The following is a 19,116-nucleotide window of genomic DNA, read 5'->3' as shown; positions in this document are numbered from 1 at the left end:
ACTAAAACCCTGGGAATTCGATGATATTGATGAAGCTCTCTCTATCGTTAAACAATTGGCTAGAAATGATGATAAACAGCAAAGCTAGATAAGCACTTAGTGAGTTGATATTCATTTACATCCGTTACAACTGATATTGATTAGATGTGAGGCGCTATTCATGTTAATAGGACGACTTGTTTGACGTATTATACTTGGGAGGACAGATGAAATAGAATATCAAGCTGTGATATAGTCAAACGACTGTATACTCCCGTCCTACATGAAAAAATGCATATATATCTATGCCTTCTATTCACTCCTGAATACTTATACATATATTCGCCTAATTCAGCATTCAACATGACGTGAGATGCTGATCTGTTACTTTAACCCCTGAGCCTGTAATTGAGTGTCATCAAAACAGACAGCTGAGTAGGAATACTGGAATTTCCAGGTACGGATCAAGGTATGTAATGACATGACGTCAGTGCGCGGATCTATATAATTTTGGGCACGTCACTTTACTCTTTTACCTGACAAAGGTCTCTTGGCTTCTGCAAACTTTGATGTTTCCTATATATATACGTTATATGACGATCAACCTATTCTCTTTTCTCTTTTTTTCCAAACATAATCAAATATCTAAAACCTGCTTAAACTTCTCTTTTCCCCTTACACAAACCACAAATTCACCAAGCCATCATGTCATTCGTTAGACCTGCCACTGCTTCTTTGCGATTGACCGCTCCCCGAGCTGTCACTGTAAGTCTCACCTCATTAATTAATCTATAATTCATCCGCTGACTGCTCTGCCCTGTATTATCACAGCGACCTCGTGCCCTCCCTAAACGAGTCACCCCTCTATCTTCCGCTTCTACTTCAAGAGCTTTCAGAAGAACTTACGCTACTGAGATTCCTTCCAAACCAGAACCATCAACAACCCACAATACCCTTTTAATCGCTGTTTTAGCCTCCGTTTTGGGTGTTGGAATTGGTGGTTACTTTTACCTTAAACCAATCGTCAATGTAGCTCATATGGCTCATTCAAGTGTGGAAAGTGCCAAAGAAAACGCTTCGCAATTGGTAAGCCTTCTATTCCTGCTACTAGTATTGCGAAAACTTTCTCCGGTATTCCACACAGGAGCTGATCATATGAACCATCTTCTTAGTCCACCGGTTTATCAACCTACGCTCAAGCCGTTCTCCCACCTGGAGCTTTCGCTCTTTACAAAGCTCTTGATAGCCAAGAAGGTGGTATCACAGGTTTCGTATCTAAATTACACGGAAAAGATCTTCAAGGAGCTTTAGATGAATTGAAGAATGTAGGTGGAGATGATGCTAAGAAAATAATCGAAACAATTCAATCTAAAGTGAAAGATGCTAAGGGCAAAATCGAAAATGTTGATTGGAAATCTTTAGCAACTGAATTAAAAGATGATTTACCAGCTTCAGCACAAGGTTTAATTGCTGTTATTGCTGGAAATATGCCTTCAAACCTTAAAGATCTTGCAGATTTCGATTTTGATAGTTTGATTAAAAAAGCTAAAGAAGCTGGAGGTGATCAATTGAAACAAGTTGAAGAGACTGCTTCTAAGATTTACAAAGAAGTTGAAAAACAACGAAAAGAAGGTAAAGATACCGCTGATGCTTTCTTGAAGGGTCTTAAAGATGGTAAGTGATCATATCTACAGATTACTATGAGCTACTAGCTAAATTTCATTCGATCGTGATTTTTAGCTGCCCCTGCCGATGTTGATTCATTAATCAAGCAAATCAAAGAAGCAGCCAACAAAGCTGGTTTACCTGCTGATACTGTGGAAGCTTGGTTGAAGAGCAAAGCTAAGGACGGTAAAGTTGATGCAGAGGCTTTGGTAAGTTCGAATCTAATCCATATTGACTTATTACCATACTGACTTATGAACAATATATTAGGCTAAACAAGTTGAAAGTAAACTCAAGGATGCTGCGCAATACATCCCAGGAGAACCTAAAGATTTGATCAAACAAGTAGATCAACTCTCACCTTCTCTTGCTAAATTATTGCAACAAGCTTTACGACAAGCTGATATCATTGATGAGAAAGGTAACAAGAAGCAATAAGCGAGGCATATTCTTATATGGGGTTGAAAATTTGCAATATATAGTACAAAATGATATGTAGCCATAACAATATAGTCAAAAGGTAGTAAAAGCATGACAACGAAACCATGTATATAGTTTCTCATGTTCAAAGCCTCAACTAAAGCATCTCTCGTATTTTATCATACACAGCGATGAGAACATTGCACGCACTTTAAAAGATATTCTGACAATGGAAGTGACGACCAGTTGATCGATTCAGGAACGAATGACGATTATTTGGTGTTACAGAATTCATGATTCTATTTCTGACCTCATTCAAAGCTTTGGTATTCGAACCCAAAAATAGAAAACAGCTATTTTGTTCATGTATACCTAATCTTGAATGTACTAATAATCCTTCAATCATTCATAAATAGATATCTGAGAAAAAAACAAGCGAAGAGAATTCATTGAAAGATAATCAGAAAGTTTACAATAAGCAAACAAAAGAAAAAAACGATGACTTCCTTTTTCAATTTAGCATCATCAGTAGTTAAAGAATTAAGACATGAAGCTGATTCTGAAGCACATCAATTATTAAGAAAATATATAGATGATAAAGTTAGTAATAATTTAATACTTATAAACCTATATTGAAATAACTTTTTGACTTTATTGCAATTTTATAGAAAGATAATAATGAAGAAACAATGTAAATTATTTTATTATCCCCCCAAAAAGATAATTAGCTGATAACTGATTTATTTCTTATTATTTTAGCCCAGGTATACTTCATCCTGGAGCTACTGGAGTAACTTATTGTACAGATAGAGCAATTGCGAATGGATATTCATATAATGATAAAGAATGGGCAAATTTAGGTCAAGGTGCACCTGAGGTAATTTCCTTCTTGTTATAATAAATCAGTTGGGTAATTGAAATTGACTTGTAAATTATTTACTTAGGTTGGACTATTACCTGAAGGACCGGATAGACCAAAAACTATTGATCTGACTTTATGGGGAGATGAAGTTAATGAATATGGTCCAACAACAGGTATAAAAGAATTAAGAGAAGCTGTAGCTGTAAGTTAAAAGTTGAAAAAATCAAATAGAGAGAACGACGAATACAGTATAAATGATTGATTCAAATCACGATTATTAATTAATAGAAATTATATAATGAAGAATATAGAAAAGGTAAAGAATCTCAATATACTTATGAGAATGTATGTATCACTCCAGGAGGAAGAGCTGGTATGGCAAGATTAGCAGCTGTTATCGTGAGTGATCAGAATGATTATCGTATTCGATTTGTTTGATCCAAAATCGTTGATTACCAGGGAGACGTATATTGTGGTGAGTCTTATCCCTATCCACTGAAGTATGTAACAATTTGAGTTGACATAAATGGGATCGAAGGTTATCAAATACCTGAATGTGAGTTATACAATCTAAATACAATTGATAATTCATTGATTATATTTCGTAGATACTACATACTCCGAAGTATTATCCGTCTTCAAACGACTCATACCAATCCCCACAGCTCTAGATGCAAAGGTGAGATCAGACACGTTGTGAGAGATATATATAACTTATCGGATTATTATAGGATAAATACAAATTGAACCTAGATCAAGTGAGCTCATTCGCAAATCCTCATTGTTCGTCATATCATATATCCCGCTAATCGTTCCACGTTTGATAGCTCAAGAGAGAAATCCAAAATCTCAATCTGAGCGTCATAATCGCATCAAATCGTAAGCTAGCACCTCTCAACAAATGTTTGTTTTAAACTGATCTAGTTGAAAATGTGTATAGCTCGAAATCCTACTGGACAATGTATATCAGGGGATGAATTACAAGATCTTGTACAATTAGCTAGAGAGAAAACTACGGTAATTTTAGATGAGTTCTACAGCTGGTACGTTGTTGTTTTAACGAAAGGATCTTTTTGGTTCTGACATATATGAACAAGGTATCAATACCCTGATAATCCCAATGACCTTGGAACGAGCTTGAGCGGAGCGAGATATGTGGACGATGTCAATGAGGTACGTATATACCCAACTTGACAGGATTGAAAATTTAGACTAATTGATAATGAGCAGGATCCCGTCATCTTGATTAATGGTCTCACGAAAGGATTTAGGTAATTTCCATTTCACATTAATCATGACTTGCATCTCGCTGATTGTCGACAACTCTCACAGATTACCCGGTTGGAGAGTATGTTGGGTAGTAGGCCCGAAAAGTGTTGTTAGTGCTATATCGCAATCGGGTAGTTTCTTAGATGGAGGAGCTTCACATGTGTAAGCGGATTTCTGAATCGTGTATGAAACGAAAGCTTATTGAGGTCGTGCAAAAGTCTACAAAAGGCTGCAATTCCGCTATTGGATTATGATAGGGTACAACAAGACAAAGTGAGTCTCGTCTCAATTTCTCGTTTTAGCGGGAGAGGATTAGCTAATAAAATGGTGTTTTAGGTATCCCTTCAGAAAGCTTTTAGAATCAAAAGAGATCATGTTTTAGCGAGATTGGAAAAAATGGGTTTGAAAGTATCTATACCTCCTACAGCTACTTTTTACATTTGGCTTGATTTGAAAGGATTAAATAGTCCGTTAAGTAATGGTTTAACTTTCTTTGAAGAATTGTTAAAGGTGGGTTTACTTTGACTTGTTTGCTTTTCTGCATTCTATTATATTCGTTTACTAATGAACAAATAATAATAGGAGAAAACAATTTGTGTACCTGGAATATTTTTCGATATTAACCCTTCTCATCGTCGAAATTTGTTCCATTCACCATGTCATCATTTCGTGAGATTAAGCTTTGGTCCTAAATTAATGGAATTGGATAGAGGTTTAGATGCTATTGAGAGGTTATTGAAAAAACATAACGAAACACCTCATCTACTAGGTACCAAGTGAGTTTTGTATTTCAATATACTCTTTCAAAGCTTTACACTCCGAGAAGAAGGATTAAGAGCTGATGACAGATTTACATATTGTAGCTTCGAGCCATCGCCCAAGGAGAAGTGAGTCAAGTGATTCGTGAGCATGGAGGTTACATCAAGGAACTTTTGGTGTAAGCGAGGTCAGCTCTTGAGGAAATTGGAAGGACGAGTCGATGTTGAATGTATTGATATTATCATTTCGGGTTTGCATTTATATACATATCAAGATTGATTGAGTCGAATCAATGTTCCCACTTTGAATCCATGAAATGCTCTTTGTAATCGGCGAATGCCGTACTATTGACTTGGCCTTACCGGTTATTATTCAGGATGATTTACTTGAACTGTAATTGGATGTTTAAAGTGGCCCCGCCCTATTAATGTTCATGACGGCGAATGGTACTCATTCGATCTCATGAGAATAGATGACTCAGCTCAAATCTTACACATCGAGTCAGTGTTGATTGTTTGATCAAGCGAGTATACTACATACACATACATATATATACATCGATATCTACCTTCAAATTGCATTTTGACAAACATCGTTGAGCTGAAATAGATAATTGAGATTAGCCTAATTAATTGATTAAGTGAGTTTTTTGATATATTTCTACCGGGATATACTCCGTAAGACGCGATGGAATATACATCATGTGATCTAGGGTGATTAAATCGAGGAACGAATGTGACGATTACTCTAAGATCCAATCAAATTCAAGGCGTTTAATATATACCCCACTCTCCATTCACATATCTTTCCCCCTTTTGCTATATTTGATACGTGTAAAGAAAGAAACTAATCTGATATCGTTCATTCAGTTCATATCAATAAATCAAATACATACAAAATGTCTTTACGAACACCAATGTTAAGAACTGCTTGTGCTAGAAGAGCAGGTCAATCTGTTAATCTTAGAACTCAAGTGATTAAAAGACGATTCGCTTCTGGTGGACCAGAGATAGTGAGCTTTTCTCTTTTTTCTCTTCTCTCTTCTATCCATATTCTCCCTAGCGATGAGCTTGGATCATTCCTCTCACAAGAAAGTATGATGTACTTTTATGCTGATTTTTGATTTATCTTATAAAGACTCCACCTCCACCACCTAGATCATCTTCTGTACCTTACCTTCTTGCAGGTGTTGGATTAGCAGCTGCAGGAGCTGCATACTTATTTTACGGTACAGATGGTACACCAAGAGAAACTGCTAAAGAAATTGGATCTGAAGCAAGAGGTTTAGCTGCTGCTGCAGAAGGTAAATTAGGATTAAGACATAAACAAGAAGATTATCAAAAAGTTTATGATAAAATTGCTGATACTTTAGAGAAAGAGGGTTATGATGGTAAGTAAATTAATTAAAATTACAATTCCAATTGGTTATTTGCTTCCCTAGATAAAGATAATTTGAAAGCTTATTTATATTTATATTTATATTTATAGATGGATCTCTTGCTCCTGTACTTATTAGATTAGCTTGGCACGCATCAGGAACTTATAATAAAGAAGATAATTCTGGAGGTTCAAATTATGCTACAATGAGATTTAAACCTGAATCAGAACATGGTGCTAATAATGGTTTAGTAAGTTTAATCCGTATCTCGAATCCAAAGTATCCTTCATAACACCTTTGTAGAATGTCGCTCGAGATCATATGCAAAAGATCAAAGAAGAATTCCCATGGATATCATACGGTGATCTTTGGACTCTAGGTGGTGTTGCCGCCGTACAAGAATCAGGTGGACCTACTGTTCCATGGAGACCTGGAAGAATTGACGGTTTCGAACATCACGTTACTCCAGATGGTCGATTACCCGATGCTGCTCAAGCTCAAGATCACTTGAGATTTATCTTCTACCGAATGGGGTGAGTCGAATCTGTACCTCGGTATAATCGGATCCCCCTCGCGCGGCGCTGATGCCCCCCTTCCGTACAGCTTCAATGACCAAGAAATCGTCGCTCTTTCAGGTGCTCATGCCATGGGTAGATGTCATACCGGTATGTCACAATTTGAATGACTTGGTGATATTCGGACACTGATGTTTATCGTTTTTACTTGGTCAGACCGATCTGGATTCGACGGTCCTTGGACTTTCTCCCCTGTCACCTTCTCCAACCAATACTTTACCTTACTTCAAGATGAGCCATGGCAATGGAGAAAATGGTAAGTCCAGCTCGTATTCCGATTGATCTCCCGGTTTTTAGACTGACGTAATATTCCACTCACAGGAAGGGTCCAGCACAATACGAAGATAAGAAAACCAAGACTCTGATGATGCTTCCGTGAGCCATTCCAGTCGCTGGACAACTCTTTGATCTAGCTAATTTTGACATTTCCCAATCTAGCACTGATATGGCTCTTGTCAAAGACAAGTCATTCAAGAAGTTCGTCGATGTCTACGCCAAGGACGAAGAAGCCTTTTTCAAGGAGTGAGTCCACCCACCACTGTGTCTGTGTATGATTGAATCTCGCTTATACTGATATCCAATCGACTCAAATAGCTTCTCTCAGGCTTTCGCTAAACTCCTTGAATTGGGTGTACCAACAGCTCAATTCGCTGGTGATGCTTGGAAGATGGGCTCTCAGTAGATGAAGGCTTGATAATTTCTCTGTAGGATAATTGGAGTTGGATATGTTATTTTATATCTTTTATTCAGGTATTTTAGTTAGAATTGAAAGATGAAATACAGTGAAATACATGAAGCAAAACGACACACGCTCGTTCCAGTTTGTAGTTTGTAGTACCGAAATTCGGGATTCAGGTCAACATTTACTTAGCTTGTGCAGTATCCTGATATTCATGTTGACGATGAGCGTATGATAATAACGATGCGTTTCATCTTGAATATAAGAGGTTGAAGATGAGATGAAAATTCGGCCGAAAATGTATAAACAAAAGTCGGCTATATTGGTAAAATAAAACCGATAACATAGTAACAATTTAACATTACGTGTTATTATTAAGATAACAAATTGATACGGATTTGGTCGGATTATTACGGTTATATGACGCATAAACTCATTCAACCTATCAAATTACAAGGAAATCAATCACAAAGTAATACAAGAGGTAATTCAATCTTATTATAACCTTGTGACAAGGCAAAATATATACAACAACGACGTGTTATTAAATTTCTTTTCCTTCTTTTCTTTTTTTACTCACTATCTTCAAAGCTTTATTCTTAAATTAATAAATAAGAATAGACATTCGACCTTTTGAAATTCAAAGAGGGTGGTCGATTGTTTAAAACCCAATTATATCTACTAAAATAAATATAATAGTAGTATAAGAACCTCTCTCTTTCTATCCTTTTATCCCTTTTTTCTTTTTAATAATCTATATTCAAAATGTCTTCAAGATTCCTTGTAAAAGGGGCTCAATCCCTTTCATCTAGATCATCAATGTTATCTAGATCAATGGCAACTGTTCAATCATCAATTGGTGATAAACAAGTACCAATGTCAAACCTTGAAAAAGGAAAATTCGTAAATTACGCTAGAATTGAAAGTAATTTACAAATCGTTAGACAAAGGTGAGTTTTATGAAATTTCATTACTATAACCTGTTTTTTCCTGTTCGCATCAACATGTATTACCCAGAATGTGGGGTCTCACAAAATTGAGAAATTAATGAGCTGTTGAGAAGCTTGATGACTGAAAATCCAATTCTTATTCGCTGGTTCCTACCGGCTCCACATTCTTACCGGCGTAACGAAAATAACCTCTATCTCTTTTCACATACATTATTCTATAATTTGTGCTGACTCTTGGATATCTATTCAGACTCAATCGACCTCTTACCCTTGCCGAGAAAATCGTTTACGGTCATTTAGATAACCCCCATGAACAAGACATTGAGCGAGGTGTATCTTACCTTAAACTTCGACCAGACGTGAGTCGCGTCTTTCTTCCAATCTTGTATTCAGAATCTGGCTGACCAGTCCAAATACATCAATAGCGAGTCGCCTGTCAAGATGCTACTGCTCAAGTGAGTTGATCTCCGTGCATCTTCGGGAAATTTCCCATCAAAATGACGCGTATCAGTTGATGCTGACAGTCTGTGCTTGTCTACCCTTAGATGGCTATCCTTCAATTCATGTCTGCCGGTCTCCCTCAAACAGCTGTCCCAACCTCGGTACACTGTGATCACTTGATTCAAGCTCAAGTTGGTGGACCCAAAGATTTGGCTCGAGCCATTGACATCAACCGAGAAGTTTACGATTTCTTGGCTACTGCATGTGCTAAATATGGTATCGGTTTCTGGAAGCCCGGATCAGGTATCATGTAAGTAATCGGAAATTTTCATACACCCGAGAGAAGCCTAGCTAATTTTCATGGTATTGCAGCCACCAAATTATCCTCGAAAACTACGCTCTCCCAGGTCTTATGATGATCGGTACCGATTCCCACACTCCTAATGCTGGTGGTCTCGGTATGGTCGCTTGTGGTGTTGGAGGTGCCGATGCCGTAGATGTTATGGCTGGTATCCCATGGGAACTTAAAGCTCCTAAAGTTATCGGTGTTTACCTTGATGGTAAAATGAGCGGATGGACCACTCCTAAAGATATCATCCTCAAGGTAGCTGGTATCCTTACCGTTAAAGGTGGTACTGGAGCCATCATTGAATACCACGGTCCTGGTGTAGAATCCCTCTCATGTACCGGTATGGCCACTATCTGTAACATGGGTGCCGAAATCGGTGCTACCACTTCCCTCTTCCCTTACAACAAGCGAATGGCTGCTTATCTCGAAGCTACCGGTCGATCTCAACAAGCCGCTTACGCTCAAGAGTTCAACCACAACTTGCAACCAGATGAAGGTTCCGAATACGACCGAAGAATCGAAATCAACCTCAATGAACTCGAACCTCACATCAACGGTCCATTCACTCCCGATCTTGCTACTCCTATCTCCAAATTCGCCGAAGAAGTCAAGAAAAACAACTGGCCAGAGGAACTCAAGGTCGGACTTATCGGTTCATGTACCAACTCTTCCTACGAGGATATGTCCCGATCTGCCCACATCGCTAAAGAGGCTGCCGACCACGGTCTTAAGACTAAATCCATCTTCACCATCACCCCCGGTTCCGAACAAGTTAGAGCTACCATTGCTCGAGACGGTTTCGTTGACACTTTCGAGGATGTTGGTGGTGTCGTCCTTGCCAACGCTTGTGGACCTTGTATCGGTCAATGGGATCGACAAGATGTCAAGAAGGGTGAAGTCAACTCTATCATCTCTTCTTACAACCGAAACTTCACTGGAAGAAACGATGCCAACCCTGCTACCCACGCTTTCGTCGCTTCTCCCGACCTTGTCACCGCCATGACTTTCGCCGGTTCCCTCACCTTCAACCCTCTTACCGACTCCCTCAAAGGTGCTGATGGTAAGGAGTTCAAATTCTCCGACCCAGCTGGTTTCGAACTTCCTGCCAAGGGATACGACGCTGGTGAGAACACTTTCCAAGCTCCCCCTGAGGATGGTACCACCGTAAACGTCGCCGTCTCCCCCACTTCTGACCGATTACAACTCCTTAAACCTTTCAAACCTTGGGATGGCAAGGACATCGTCGATGCTCCTGTATTGATCAAGGCTAAAGGAAAATGTACTACCGATCACATCTCTGCTGGTGGACCATGGTTGAAATACCGAGGTCACTTGGAGAACATTTCTCAAAATTGTTTGATCGGTGCCATCAACGCCGATTCCGGAGAGGCCAACAGCGTATTGAACCAAGAAACCGGTGAATTCGGACCTGTTCCAACTGTCGGTGCTTACTACAGAGACAGAGACATTCCATGGGTTGTCGTCGGAGATGAGAACTACGGAGAAGGTTCATCCAGAGAACACGCCGCTTTAGAACCTAGATTCTTAGGAGGAAGAGCTGTTATCTGTCGATCATTCGCTCGTATCCACGAAACCAACTTGAAGAAACAAGGTATGCTTCCATTATGGTTCAAGAACACTGCCGATTACGATAAAATCTCTGGTACCGATAAATTGTCGATTGTCGGTCTTAACGAGTTCAAACCTGGACAAGATATCAAAGTTGAAATTACCCACAAAGACGGTTCAAAAGATTCATTCTTAACTACTTCATCAATCAATGAAGGTCAATGGGAATGGTTCGTAGCTGGTTCAGCTTTAAATAAAATGGCTGCTGCTGCTAAAGCTCGAGGAGCATAAAAATGAAACTTTGTTTTGTTTTCTCAGGGTTTTTTGCATTTCAGATGTACATTTTTTTCAATAAAGTATAATCAACTTAGCATAAATTTACATACAACCATCATTTTGTTTAGCATTCTTACTATGATATTTACTTCGTTTCTTCGTTTCTTCGTTTCTTCTCCTTTGTATTTGGTTTTTGGTTTGAAATGATCCTCAATAAGAAAGGATGTTTGGCTTGTTCTCGCTTTTATATGACAAAGTAGTGAATGCATAACGTAATGCCACAACCGTCATTAGCTGTATATCAGTCAGACAGTCCAGAAAAATTGATGCTCTGATCAGCTCTGTATGCAATCTCGAGTGCAACAGTTTCTGTGTCCACTCACAAGAAGAGAATCGTTTAGATGTCAGAAATAGCTTGAATATATGACCCAGCAGCCTCAGCTCGTCTTTTGCTTCCACTGGCTCTGGTACACCATTGGCACACCTTTCCCATTCTGCTCATGTCTGCTTCGAAGTGACAAACCCGACACGCGTAAATACGATCGCGGCGGAACTCGACGGGTACAATCGGCTGTGATTCTTCACAGCAAGGACATGTCGTATTGAAGATTCGGACTGGTCCACATTCGGTGTTAATGGGATCAGGACCTTCGACTTGATAACGACAATTCTGACAACAATAGGTGAAGGGTTGGTATGGAGTTTCGGGATGACGTTCATTCCATACCAAAGGAGTAGGGACATTACAAGTCCTACATTTTTTGACCCATGAGCGATTACCGTATCCTAAGATATTTGCGAGTCTACCACAAATTCTACATTTCCATCGATAAGTTGTAGGACCATCCAAAATTGTCAAATTTGAGATACGGTTACGTCTAACAGTACGAGTCCAACCGTCTACTATGCATCTTACCACTGAACTTGCATTCCAAGGTCTTGGATCGAGGCATCGACTACACGTTTTGTAAATTTCGTCTGCTGCGGTTGATTGCGAAGCGTTAAAAGTGTAGCCTGGTGTAGTATGTGGCGTGGCTAGAGTAGGTATGAATGGATCAACTCGATGAGCATCATATGCTTGTTGTATGTATCCAGCTTGACCGTATTGAGAATAAGATTCAGAATGGTATGGCGAATAGGATGCATCATTTCCAGTCATGGTCTGGTACCTTCGTTGCTGTTCTGCTTCTACACTTGCTACCCGTTGCTGGAGTCGCTCTAACCTTTGAATCTGTCTATCCCGTCTCGAATCAGCCGAGAAATAATTGAGTGGATTAGGCATATTGGTAATGTAGTTGGCAAATTTACTGGTCTGGTCTGCAGCAGAACAAAGGGATTCAGCTACAGGAATCAATAAATTGCATTACATCACAGCGTGCCAGATACAGTATATATTGCTGAGCTGATGCCAGGAATAGTTAGCAAATGGGACGCCTAAAAGGCGTGTCAGTCGAACAACAAGTATTCTCATAGTCAGTAGTACAGCACTAGTCTAGTTGTTTGAGGTCAGCGATCTGTTTGCGACTTGGACAAATGTACATTATCGATACATACAGTACATGACTGCCACTTCCACCCCACTTTGATGGATCCCCACTCGGAGGGTACAGTACACAGCTTGATGACATAGCGCAATCATCCCCGTCATCAACATCAACATCACGCAACCCCTTCATGACATCGCTTTTAACCTATCCAAATAACATCGTACTCCAAAAGCTTCCTTCGGTACAAGTAGTATCGAGCTTTGCAACTATGATCGAATCAACTCAGTGCCCAATCAACCATACAACCTCGCGTCGGCGAGTTCTCGAGACTTTCGACCCATTGAAAGGTAGCAGGTTGTTCATCAAACGTTCCTCTACCCGTGAAGAAGCTACAAAAGACCTCAATTCAGCAGGTACACCTCGAGATAGAGTGGAACAATCATTCTCTTCGCTTGATAATGAGGCAAAAGCAATTCATTTCGTCAAAACTCATACAAGTATACCGGTACCTACAATAATAGCAGTTTTTGAAGATCGAGGCTGCTTATATATGATTCAGGAATATATCGAGAACGCAATACCTGCTTTTGACGCTCCCGATCATGTTCATTCACACATCGTTCGACAATTGGAACATTATATGTCCGAACTTCATAATTTACGAAGTCATAAATTTCACTGTTTCAGCCGCGATCTCCACTTACCAGCTCGTCTCGTATCAACGGAAGCTTATCTTTCAACCTTACAATATCCAGAAGATCCACAATGTAGATATGTGTTATGTCATGGTGATCTAGGCTGGCAAAACATCATGGTAGACCCTCGTACTGGTGACATTAAAAGCATTATTGATTGGGAATATGCTGGATTCTATCCTGTAGAAGTCGAGGGTGAATATTGGAAAAGATTCGGTACAGCCAGTCCAAATTCATCAGAACGTAGCGACAATGACAAAATCTGTCAACTACTTCACTCTCTGAACACCGATGGAAGGTTCAGCTCAGATTACCACCTAAGCCCCAAAATTGATTATACCAACCACCCTGAGGGCAAACATCAGTTGGACAGAAGGAAACACTCCAAAGTCAGGTATCTGAGCTCTCGATCCCGCTTATCATCCAACTTCAAGCGGATTTTCAGTGTTATAGGTCAAAAGACAGTCATTCCCACTTCTGGACCTCAAGGGCTGGAGAAGAACGAAAAAAGTTTGGACGCAGGCCCTGTGAATTCGCAGGATGTAAGTGATCGTGCTCAATCCGCTGTTTTCCATGATACGAATCAAGAGTGAGTCCAAGATTATGCGGCTTATGCGGTCCATGCTGAGCCATACATTATCACGAGCAGCTCATTGAGAGAGCCAAATCTCAATCTCTTACCGTCCCATGACGAACAGTCGAGTGGTATTCAGGGAATCATGTAAGCGTAATGTGCCATCGACTGACGCAAGAAATGCGCTAATGCTGGTGAAAATCGAGTCCAGCGATGCACCAGAATGGCACGATCTCAAAGTATCCCATCCAAGAGACAAGACCATCACTGCCCAATCAATCACTGTACAGGTTGCTATAGCCTCAAGAGAGCACATCAGCGCACAATTGACTTCTTTAAAGAGAAGTGTGGACATTGATTATCGAGCAGGTCAAGATTGGACACTGGCAACTTCACGAGATGCACCTGGTTATTACATTCGACCCCTCAAGTCCAAAACGCTAGTACAAGGTAAGCATCTGTTTGCTTTTGGCAGGTCCGACGTATATTGATCGACGGTGTCGTCTGTACGTGTAGAGACATTACACTCGCAGGAGCTATGTAGACTGTTAAGTGGAGTCTTGGACCAACTGTCATCGAAAATCAGACTTTCGATCGATCCTTTAAAGCACTTCCAGCAACGTCAATTGTTAGCACAGAAATATACAGAAGAGATAGTGAAGATGCGGAGCGAGTTCGACGACATGAGTGGAGATCCATCGTCGCTTTCGCTGGATCCGTATTGGATACACGCAGATAATATACGTCGACATATACACGCCGATAGAGATCAAGCTTTCCGTGAAAGCGAGACTTTGAAATGGAATGCAATCAAAGCTGTACGTTTACAGGGGACCCGTCTCATTTGTACCCAGAGTTATCGAGACTGATACAGAACCCTGATTTCCGAGCAGTTCGCGCATGCCCTTCTGGTCATATCACATGCAGCAGAAACTCTTCTCCCCTTCACTCCGGATAGAGTACGAAATCAGCCCAGTGGGACAGATGATCCTGCAAGAAGAGCAGCAGAAGATCGGGTGAGAGATTTACTGTTGGGCGGTAGTGGCGGATGGACTAGTCAAGTGACTGATATGCAAGATTGGGTACCGCTGAATGCCATAGAAAAGGGTGTACCGGAAGAAAAAGAGGAAAAGACAGAACCTATACCGGACAGAATACTGCAGTATTATTACGATTCAGACGCACGTTATTTGAAGAGTCTAGAGCAGGAGTCGAGTGGGGACGGGTTGGCTCATCCTTCAAGTAGTTTTGCAATATAAATTGTATGTTACGGTATCAAAAGAGCATATTATAGCATCAACATGTAAATTACTTTTATCCAGCCGGTGTCAGGCACCACTGGAGCAGATTTGGCGGAGATCGTGATATACTCCGGACAAAAGTTGATTGTTATATTGACAAAAGTTGGCCACCATCCGAAAGCTTCACTTTGTTGAATTTTTACATGTATACTCGTATATATCACATTTATTGTTACTGCACAACAACTGTATTCAAATAATCATGTCATCTACTTTAACCAAGAAACAACAAAAATTAGCAGCTTTTCGAAATAAACAAAAAGCTAAAAAAGCAGGAGGAAATGATGTTGAACAACCTGATTTACCTGAACAAGATCTGATAGATGAGAATGAGAATGACAATATACCAGAAGAGAATGCTACTGTGACTGTCAAGTCAAAGGAGAAGAAGACTGAAAAGACAAATCAGAAAGAAGTGACTATAGATGTCCAAGGTGAAGGTGCTGCCAACGTTGAGGCTGAGGGATCTAAAAAATTGGATAAAGGCAAAAAGCGGAAGACTGCTTGGGATGATGAGGAAGAAGGAGATAAAAAGAAAACAAAGAAAGATATTAAGCAGAGATTCATCCTTTTTGTCGGTGAGTGAAATAGCTTTCTGAAAATTCAGCATCAATACCAAAAGATACACACAAGTCTTGTCGAAAAATCAACTATCTCTCAGAAGCTGATCATTCGAAATCTGTTTAGGTAATTTAAGTTTCAAAACTACAAAAGAGGAAGTACAAGAGCATTTCAAAGAAGCTTTAGGTAAGTTAATCAACTATCCAAACACACATATATACATGTTGATCCCAAGAAATGTACTCTGTTATAGGTCAATTACCGTCGGTCAGACTACTAACTACAAAAGCTACTCCTGAAAATCCAAAAACGAAATCTCGTGGAATAGCATTTCTTGAATTACCAAATTCTACACTTATGCAAGCTGCTCTCAAACTACATCATTCAAATTTGAAAGGAAGAACAATAAATGTAGAATTAACAGCTGGAGGAGGTGGGAAAAGTGAAGATAGGAAAAGAAAAATTAACGAAAGAAATGAGCGTGTTGGCGTACAAAGAGAGAAAAGAGCTGAAAGGGAAAAGGAAGAAGGAGGTGGAGAAGAACCTCAAGCTGGAGAAGGGGTCGGTGGTGAAGGTGGAGAACAAAATGATGGTAAGACAAGAGTTAGAGGAGGTAGAAGAGTCAAATCTAAAGCTAAAGTGAGTATTTTGACCCTGTATTTCAATCTATTTCTTCTCCAAAACATGTTAATCTTCACCTCAATGCCCTCGAGCTTCGTGTTGATGATTTTAAATTTCATCTTATAGTCTGGCGATGAATCTGCTCCACCAAACAAAAGACCAAGATCAGACCCTTCAGATCCTAATGCACCTTTATCAGGTTGGGCATCAAGACAAGCAGGAACAGTTTCAGCTGCACCTTCACGATCATTTAATTCTGCAAGACCACCAAATGGAAGAAATGCAGGTGGAAGAGATCAAAGTCGAAATAGTGGAAATGGAAGTAATCCTAAATTCCAAAAGAAGAAATGGACACCTACAGGAGCGAATGCACAACCTGTCTCTTAGATTATTGCTATTCTTCGATTATACCCTATGTAAAAATAATTTCCCACTTTCCCGCTTACAGCCGTCTTGCGAATCTATCACATAGCTTTGGTATTCCAGGTCAATCGCTGTGATAGTACATATTGTACAATATGCATGTATATCACAATGTTATATATAGAACTGTACATCTACATGTAATGGAGCATGATATTGATCAAGGTGAATGTATTATTTGGCGTACAATTACGATAGTATCTTGAACCGAAGAGAAGCAAAGCAAAGAGCAGTATGCAAGATGGTCAAGAACAAATGTCTGGTCGTGAAAGTCGTAACATGCTGCCCGGAGTAAGTACAAAAAATGAGGCCAGAAGTGAGATTGGTCTGAAGAAAGAGTACTAAATTGAGTGTTTCAAAGGACTTTGAATTTGATATCAGGGTTTTCATCAAGCATGATTATCATTTTTACACTATCAAATAGTCAACTTACCTTCCCTCCTTCGGATGATCGAGTGGAAAATCTGACTTACGGAAGAACAAACTTTATCCTTTGTCTTAGTTTGACATTTGCATTTTGCACATTCACATTTATGATCATCAGGTAAATAACCTGTTGTCATGTTCACTGTCTGGCACCATAATAGTTTTGCGGGATGATCCAATGGAGGAGTAAATGGATTAGTCAAGCACATTTTGAACTGAATTATCCTGTAGATGGAGCGGGAGTATTAGGTTGAACTGGTTATTTTCTTATGACCGCTCAGTGATTGACCAAGTCCAATCAAAAAGGTTGTTGTTGCTGATGCCGATTTGGAAGAAGTTCGATTCACCAGGAGTCGCTTCAGGAGATGGTAGAAGAGGCGTATACGAATGTGTATTCGACGTGATGAATGTTCGTTTACGAGAATTGTGCCTAGAGCTATTGTCGGATTGCTTCTGTTTAGATGATTTGTAGGTTCAAAGACTGAGGGAAGGGAATGATCGGATCCGAGAGTTAGATTTGCAGTATCAGATAAAGGGGTCGGTCGAGTTTTATAAGCTCGAATAGAATTAGGTGTTTAACTCGATTTGAGATCTGAAATAGGCACTGTACAGGTTTAGACAGGTTTCCATGAATTGCCAGTGGTTGATATGAATATCAGATAAGAAATTATGACTGCTGAATGAAGGTTTAATATGATATGGTGTATATACTGAGTGGTTGGGTCAGTTCTGTTTGTAGTGGATTATGACTTGATTTGTGTCGATTTTATAGCGTGGCATGTATACCTGTCAAATTTTGATAAGATAAGTAGTCTTCCAGATTTTAACAATCACAACACTGCTATATTGCCAGAAAAGTCAAGTCCATGACGTCGAAAGGCATTAAAGAATCGTGTGATCATTCGCTGTTTATAGATCCTTCTTGAAAGTATATTCAACGCTTGTTCAGGAACCGGAGTTTGGAATTCTTCGACTCTTCCAGATCTCAACCGAGCCCAAAAACTCTGAATGCTGTCTCTTTTTGTATAATGATTCGAGGTGCTTCCCCGAAAGCAATTATTGGTAGATACTGTATTCAGGAAGTCGTGATTGTGGTCCCTCCAAAGTTGCTGTATATGCAAGGTCAAGCTCAGGATAAATGATTGATTGGTTGGATGTATAAACGATTTCTTGGGCTTTTGAAGCGTACGTGTGTGGGGGCAGAGTGTAAGTAAGCTAGAGTGGGTTGTCCTGTATAATCCCGATGATACGATGAGTTTGAAGAATTATCCTATTCTACTCAAAACGATTCGCATTCGGTATATCCTATTATCATAGAGCTTGGTATTTGAGTGAGTGAAATCTTAAATGTCAATCTGTCAATGAATTGTGTTACTTATCAAAACAACGAAAGATGTGAATATCAGATTTATTAGTTATTTAACAAATTAATACAACTATTTATTTAAAACAAGTAAAAAATCAATTGTCAATCTTTCGAAATTCGAATAATCTTTGTCCCGTAATATTCTATTGTAAAGATCCCTTTTGATTGACATTTTACCCATTATGCTGTGTTATGAATGAGATGGGATTTCCCACCGGGCAATAATTATCATAACAATTCAGCATAAAACCAGAGAAAGAGAAAAAGGAAGAAGAAATTATTTTAAGGAATGTTTTACATTTTCTGTTAAAAGTCTAGAACATTAATTTACCGTTACCGTTCAGAATCTCAGAAATTCCCATATTTACTCCGCATTCTTTATTCCGCCGGTAATGATTATGATTGGAAATTCACCGATTTTATATAAACCAAGGGATCCGTTATATGCAAATATTCGAAGAGGAGATCTTTACGTCTAGTATGCGATGATC

The 19,116-nt window shown here is 39.4% G+C and overlaps 7 protein-coding genes across 7 annotated transcripts; 6 read left to right on the top strand and 1 right to left on the bottom strand.

Moving 5' to 3' along the window:
- Nucleotides 1–684: 684 nt before the first annotated feature.
- On the top strand, nt 685–2,082 carry I206_104771 (uncharacterized protein; the record flags this gene model as incomplete). Its single annotated transcript, XM_019154073.1, has 5 exons — nt 685–744; nt 811–1,065; nt 1,152–1,653; nt 1,720–1,853; nt 1,915–2,082. The coding sequence occupies 5 exons, from the start codon at nt 685–687 to the stop codon at nt 2,080–2,082; spliced, it is 1,119 nt and encodes a 372-aa protein (XP_019012813.1).
- A 480-nt stretch (nt 2,083–2,562) lies between these two features.
- Nucleotides 2,563–4,975, top strand: I206_104770 (uncharacterized protein; the record flags this gene model as incomplete). Its single annotated transcript, XM_019154072.1, has 17 exons — nt 2,563–2,664; nt 2,733–2,755; nt 2,824–2,941; nt 3,009–3,128; nt 3,215–3,325; nt 3,386–3,401; nt 3,465–3,482; nt 3,535–3,605; nt 3,658–3,684; nt 3,754–3,805; nt 3,867–3,969; nt 4,024–4,099; nt 4,157–4,197; nt 4,259–4,357; nt 4,414–4,468; nt 4,532–4,705; nt 4,778–4,975. The coding sequence occupies 17 exons, from the start codon at nt 2,563–2,565 to the stop codon at nt 4,973–4,975; spliced, it is 1,404 nt and encodes a 467-aa protein (XP_019012812.1).
- An 877-nt stretch (nt 4,976–5,852) lies between these two features.
- Nucleotides 5,853–7,589, top strand: I206_104769 (cytochrome c peroxidase, mitochondrial; the record flags this gene model as incomplete). The annotated part of the gene is made up of 9 exons (XM_019154071.1): nt 5,853–5,966; nt 6,092–6,344; nt 6,443–6,582; nt 6,636–6,865; nt 6,936–6,997; nt 7,064–7,163; nt 7,229–7,282; nt 7,346–7,429; nt 7,502–7,589. The coding sequence occupies 9 exons, from the start codon at nt 5,853–5,855 to the stop codon at nt 7,587–7,589; spliced, it is 1,125 nt and encodes a 374-aa protein (XP_019012811.1).
- A 762-nt stretch (nt 7,590–8,351) lies between these two features.
- On the top strand, nt 8,352–11,186 carry I206_104768 (aconitate hydratase, mitochondrial; the record flags this gene model as incomplete). Its single annotated transcript, XM_019154070.1, has 5 exons — nt 8,352–8,536; nt 8,787–8,895; nt 8,962–8,991; nt 9,082–9,287; nt 9,350–11,186. 5 exons carry the CDS (start codon nt 8,352–8,354, stop codon nt 11,184–11,186), a joined length of 2,367 nt encoding a protein of 788 aa, XP_019012810.1.
- A 382-nt stretch (nt 11,187–11,568) lies between these two features.
- Nucleotides 11,569–12,453, bottom strand: I206_104767 (uncharacterized protein; the record flags this gene model as incomplete). The annotated part of the gene is made up of 1 exon (XM_019154069.1): nt 11,569–12,453. The coding sequence occupies one exon, from the start codon at nt 12,451–12,453 to the stop codon at nt 11,569–11,571; it is 885 nt and encodes a 294-aa protein (XP_019012809.1).
- Nucleotides 12,454–12,926: 473 nt separating this feature from the next.
- On the top strand, nt 12,927–15,186 carry I206_104766 (uncharacterized protein; the record flags this gene model as incomplete). Its single annotated transcript, XM_019154068.1, has 5 exons — nt 12,927–13,942; nt 14,003–14,074; nt 14,139–14,377; nt 14,444–14,745; nt 14,821–15,186. 5 exons carry the CDS (start codon nt 12,927–12,929, stop codon nt 15,184–15,186), a joined length of 1,995 nt encoding a protein of 664 aa, XP_019012808.1.
- Nucleotides 15,187–15,430: 244 nt separating this feature from the next.
- On the top strand, nt 15,431–16,797 carry I206_104765 (uncharacterized protein; the record flags this gene model as incomplete). Its single annotated transcript, XM_019154067.1, has 4 exons — nt 15,431–15,806; nt 15,916–15,975; nt 16,043–16,428; nt 16,537–16,797. 4 exons carry the CDS (start codon nt 15,431–15,433, stop codon nt 16,795–16,797), a joined length of 1,083 nt encoding a protein of 360 aa, XP_019012807.1.
- Between the last annotated feature and the right edge of the window lie 2,319 nt (nt 16,798–19,116).

This window comes from Kwoniella pini, chromosome 6 (assembly GCF_000512605.2).
Source record: "Kwoniella pini CBS 10737 chromosome 6, complete sequence".
Classification (NCBI taxonomy): domain Eukaryota; kingdom Fungi; phylum Basidiomycota; class Tremellomycetes; order Tremellales; family Cryptococcaceae; genus Kwoniella; species Kwoniella pini.
Note: the sequence above shows the minus strand (reverse complement) of the source record. Positions and strands in the feature narration are given on the sequence as shown.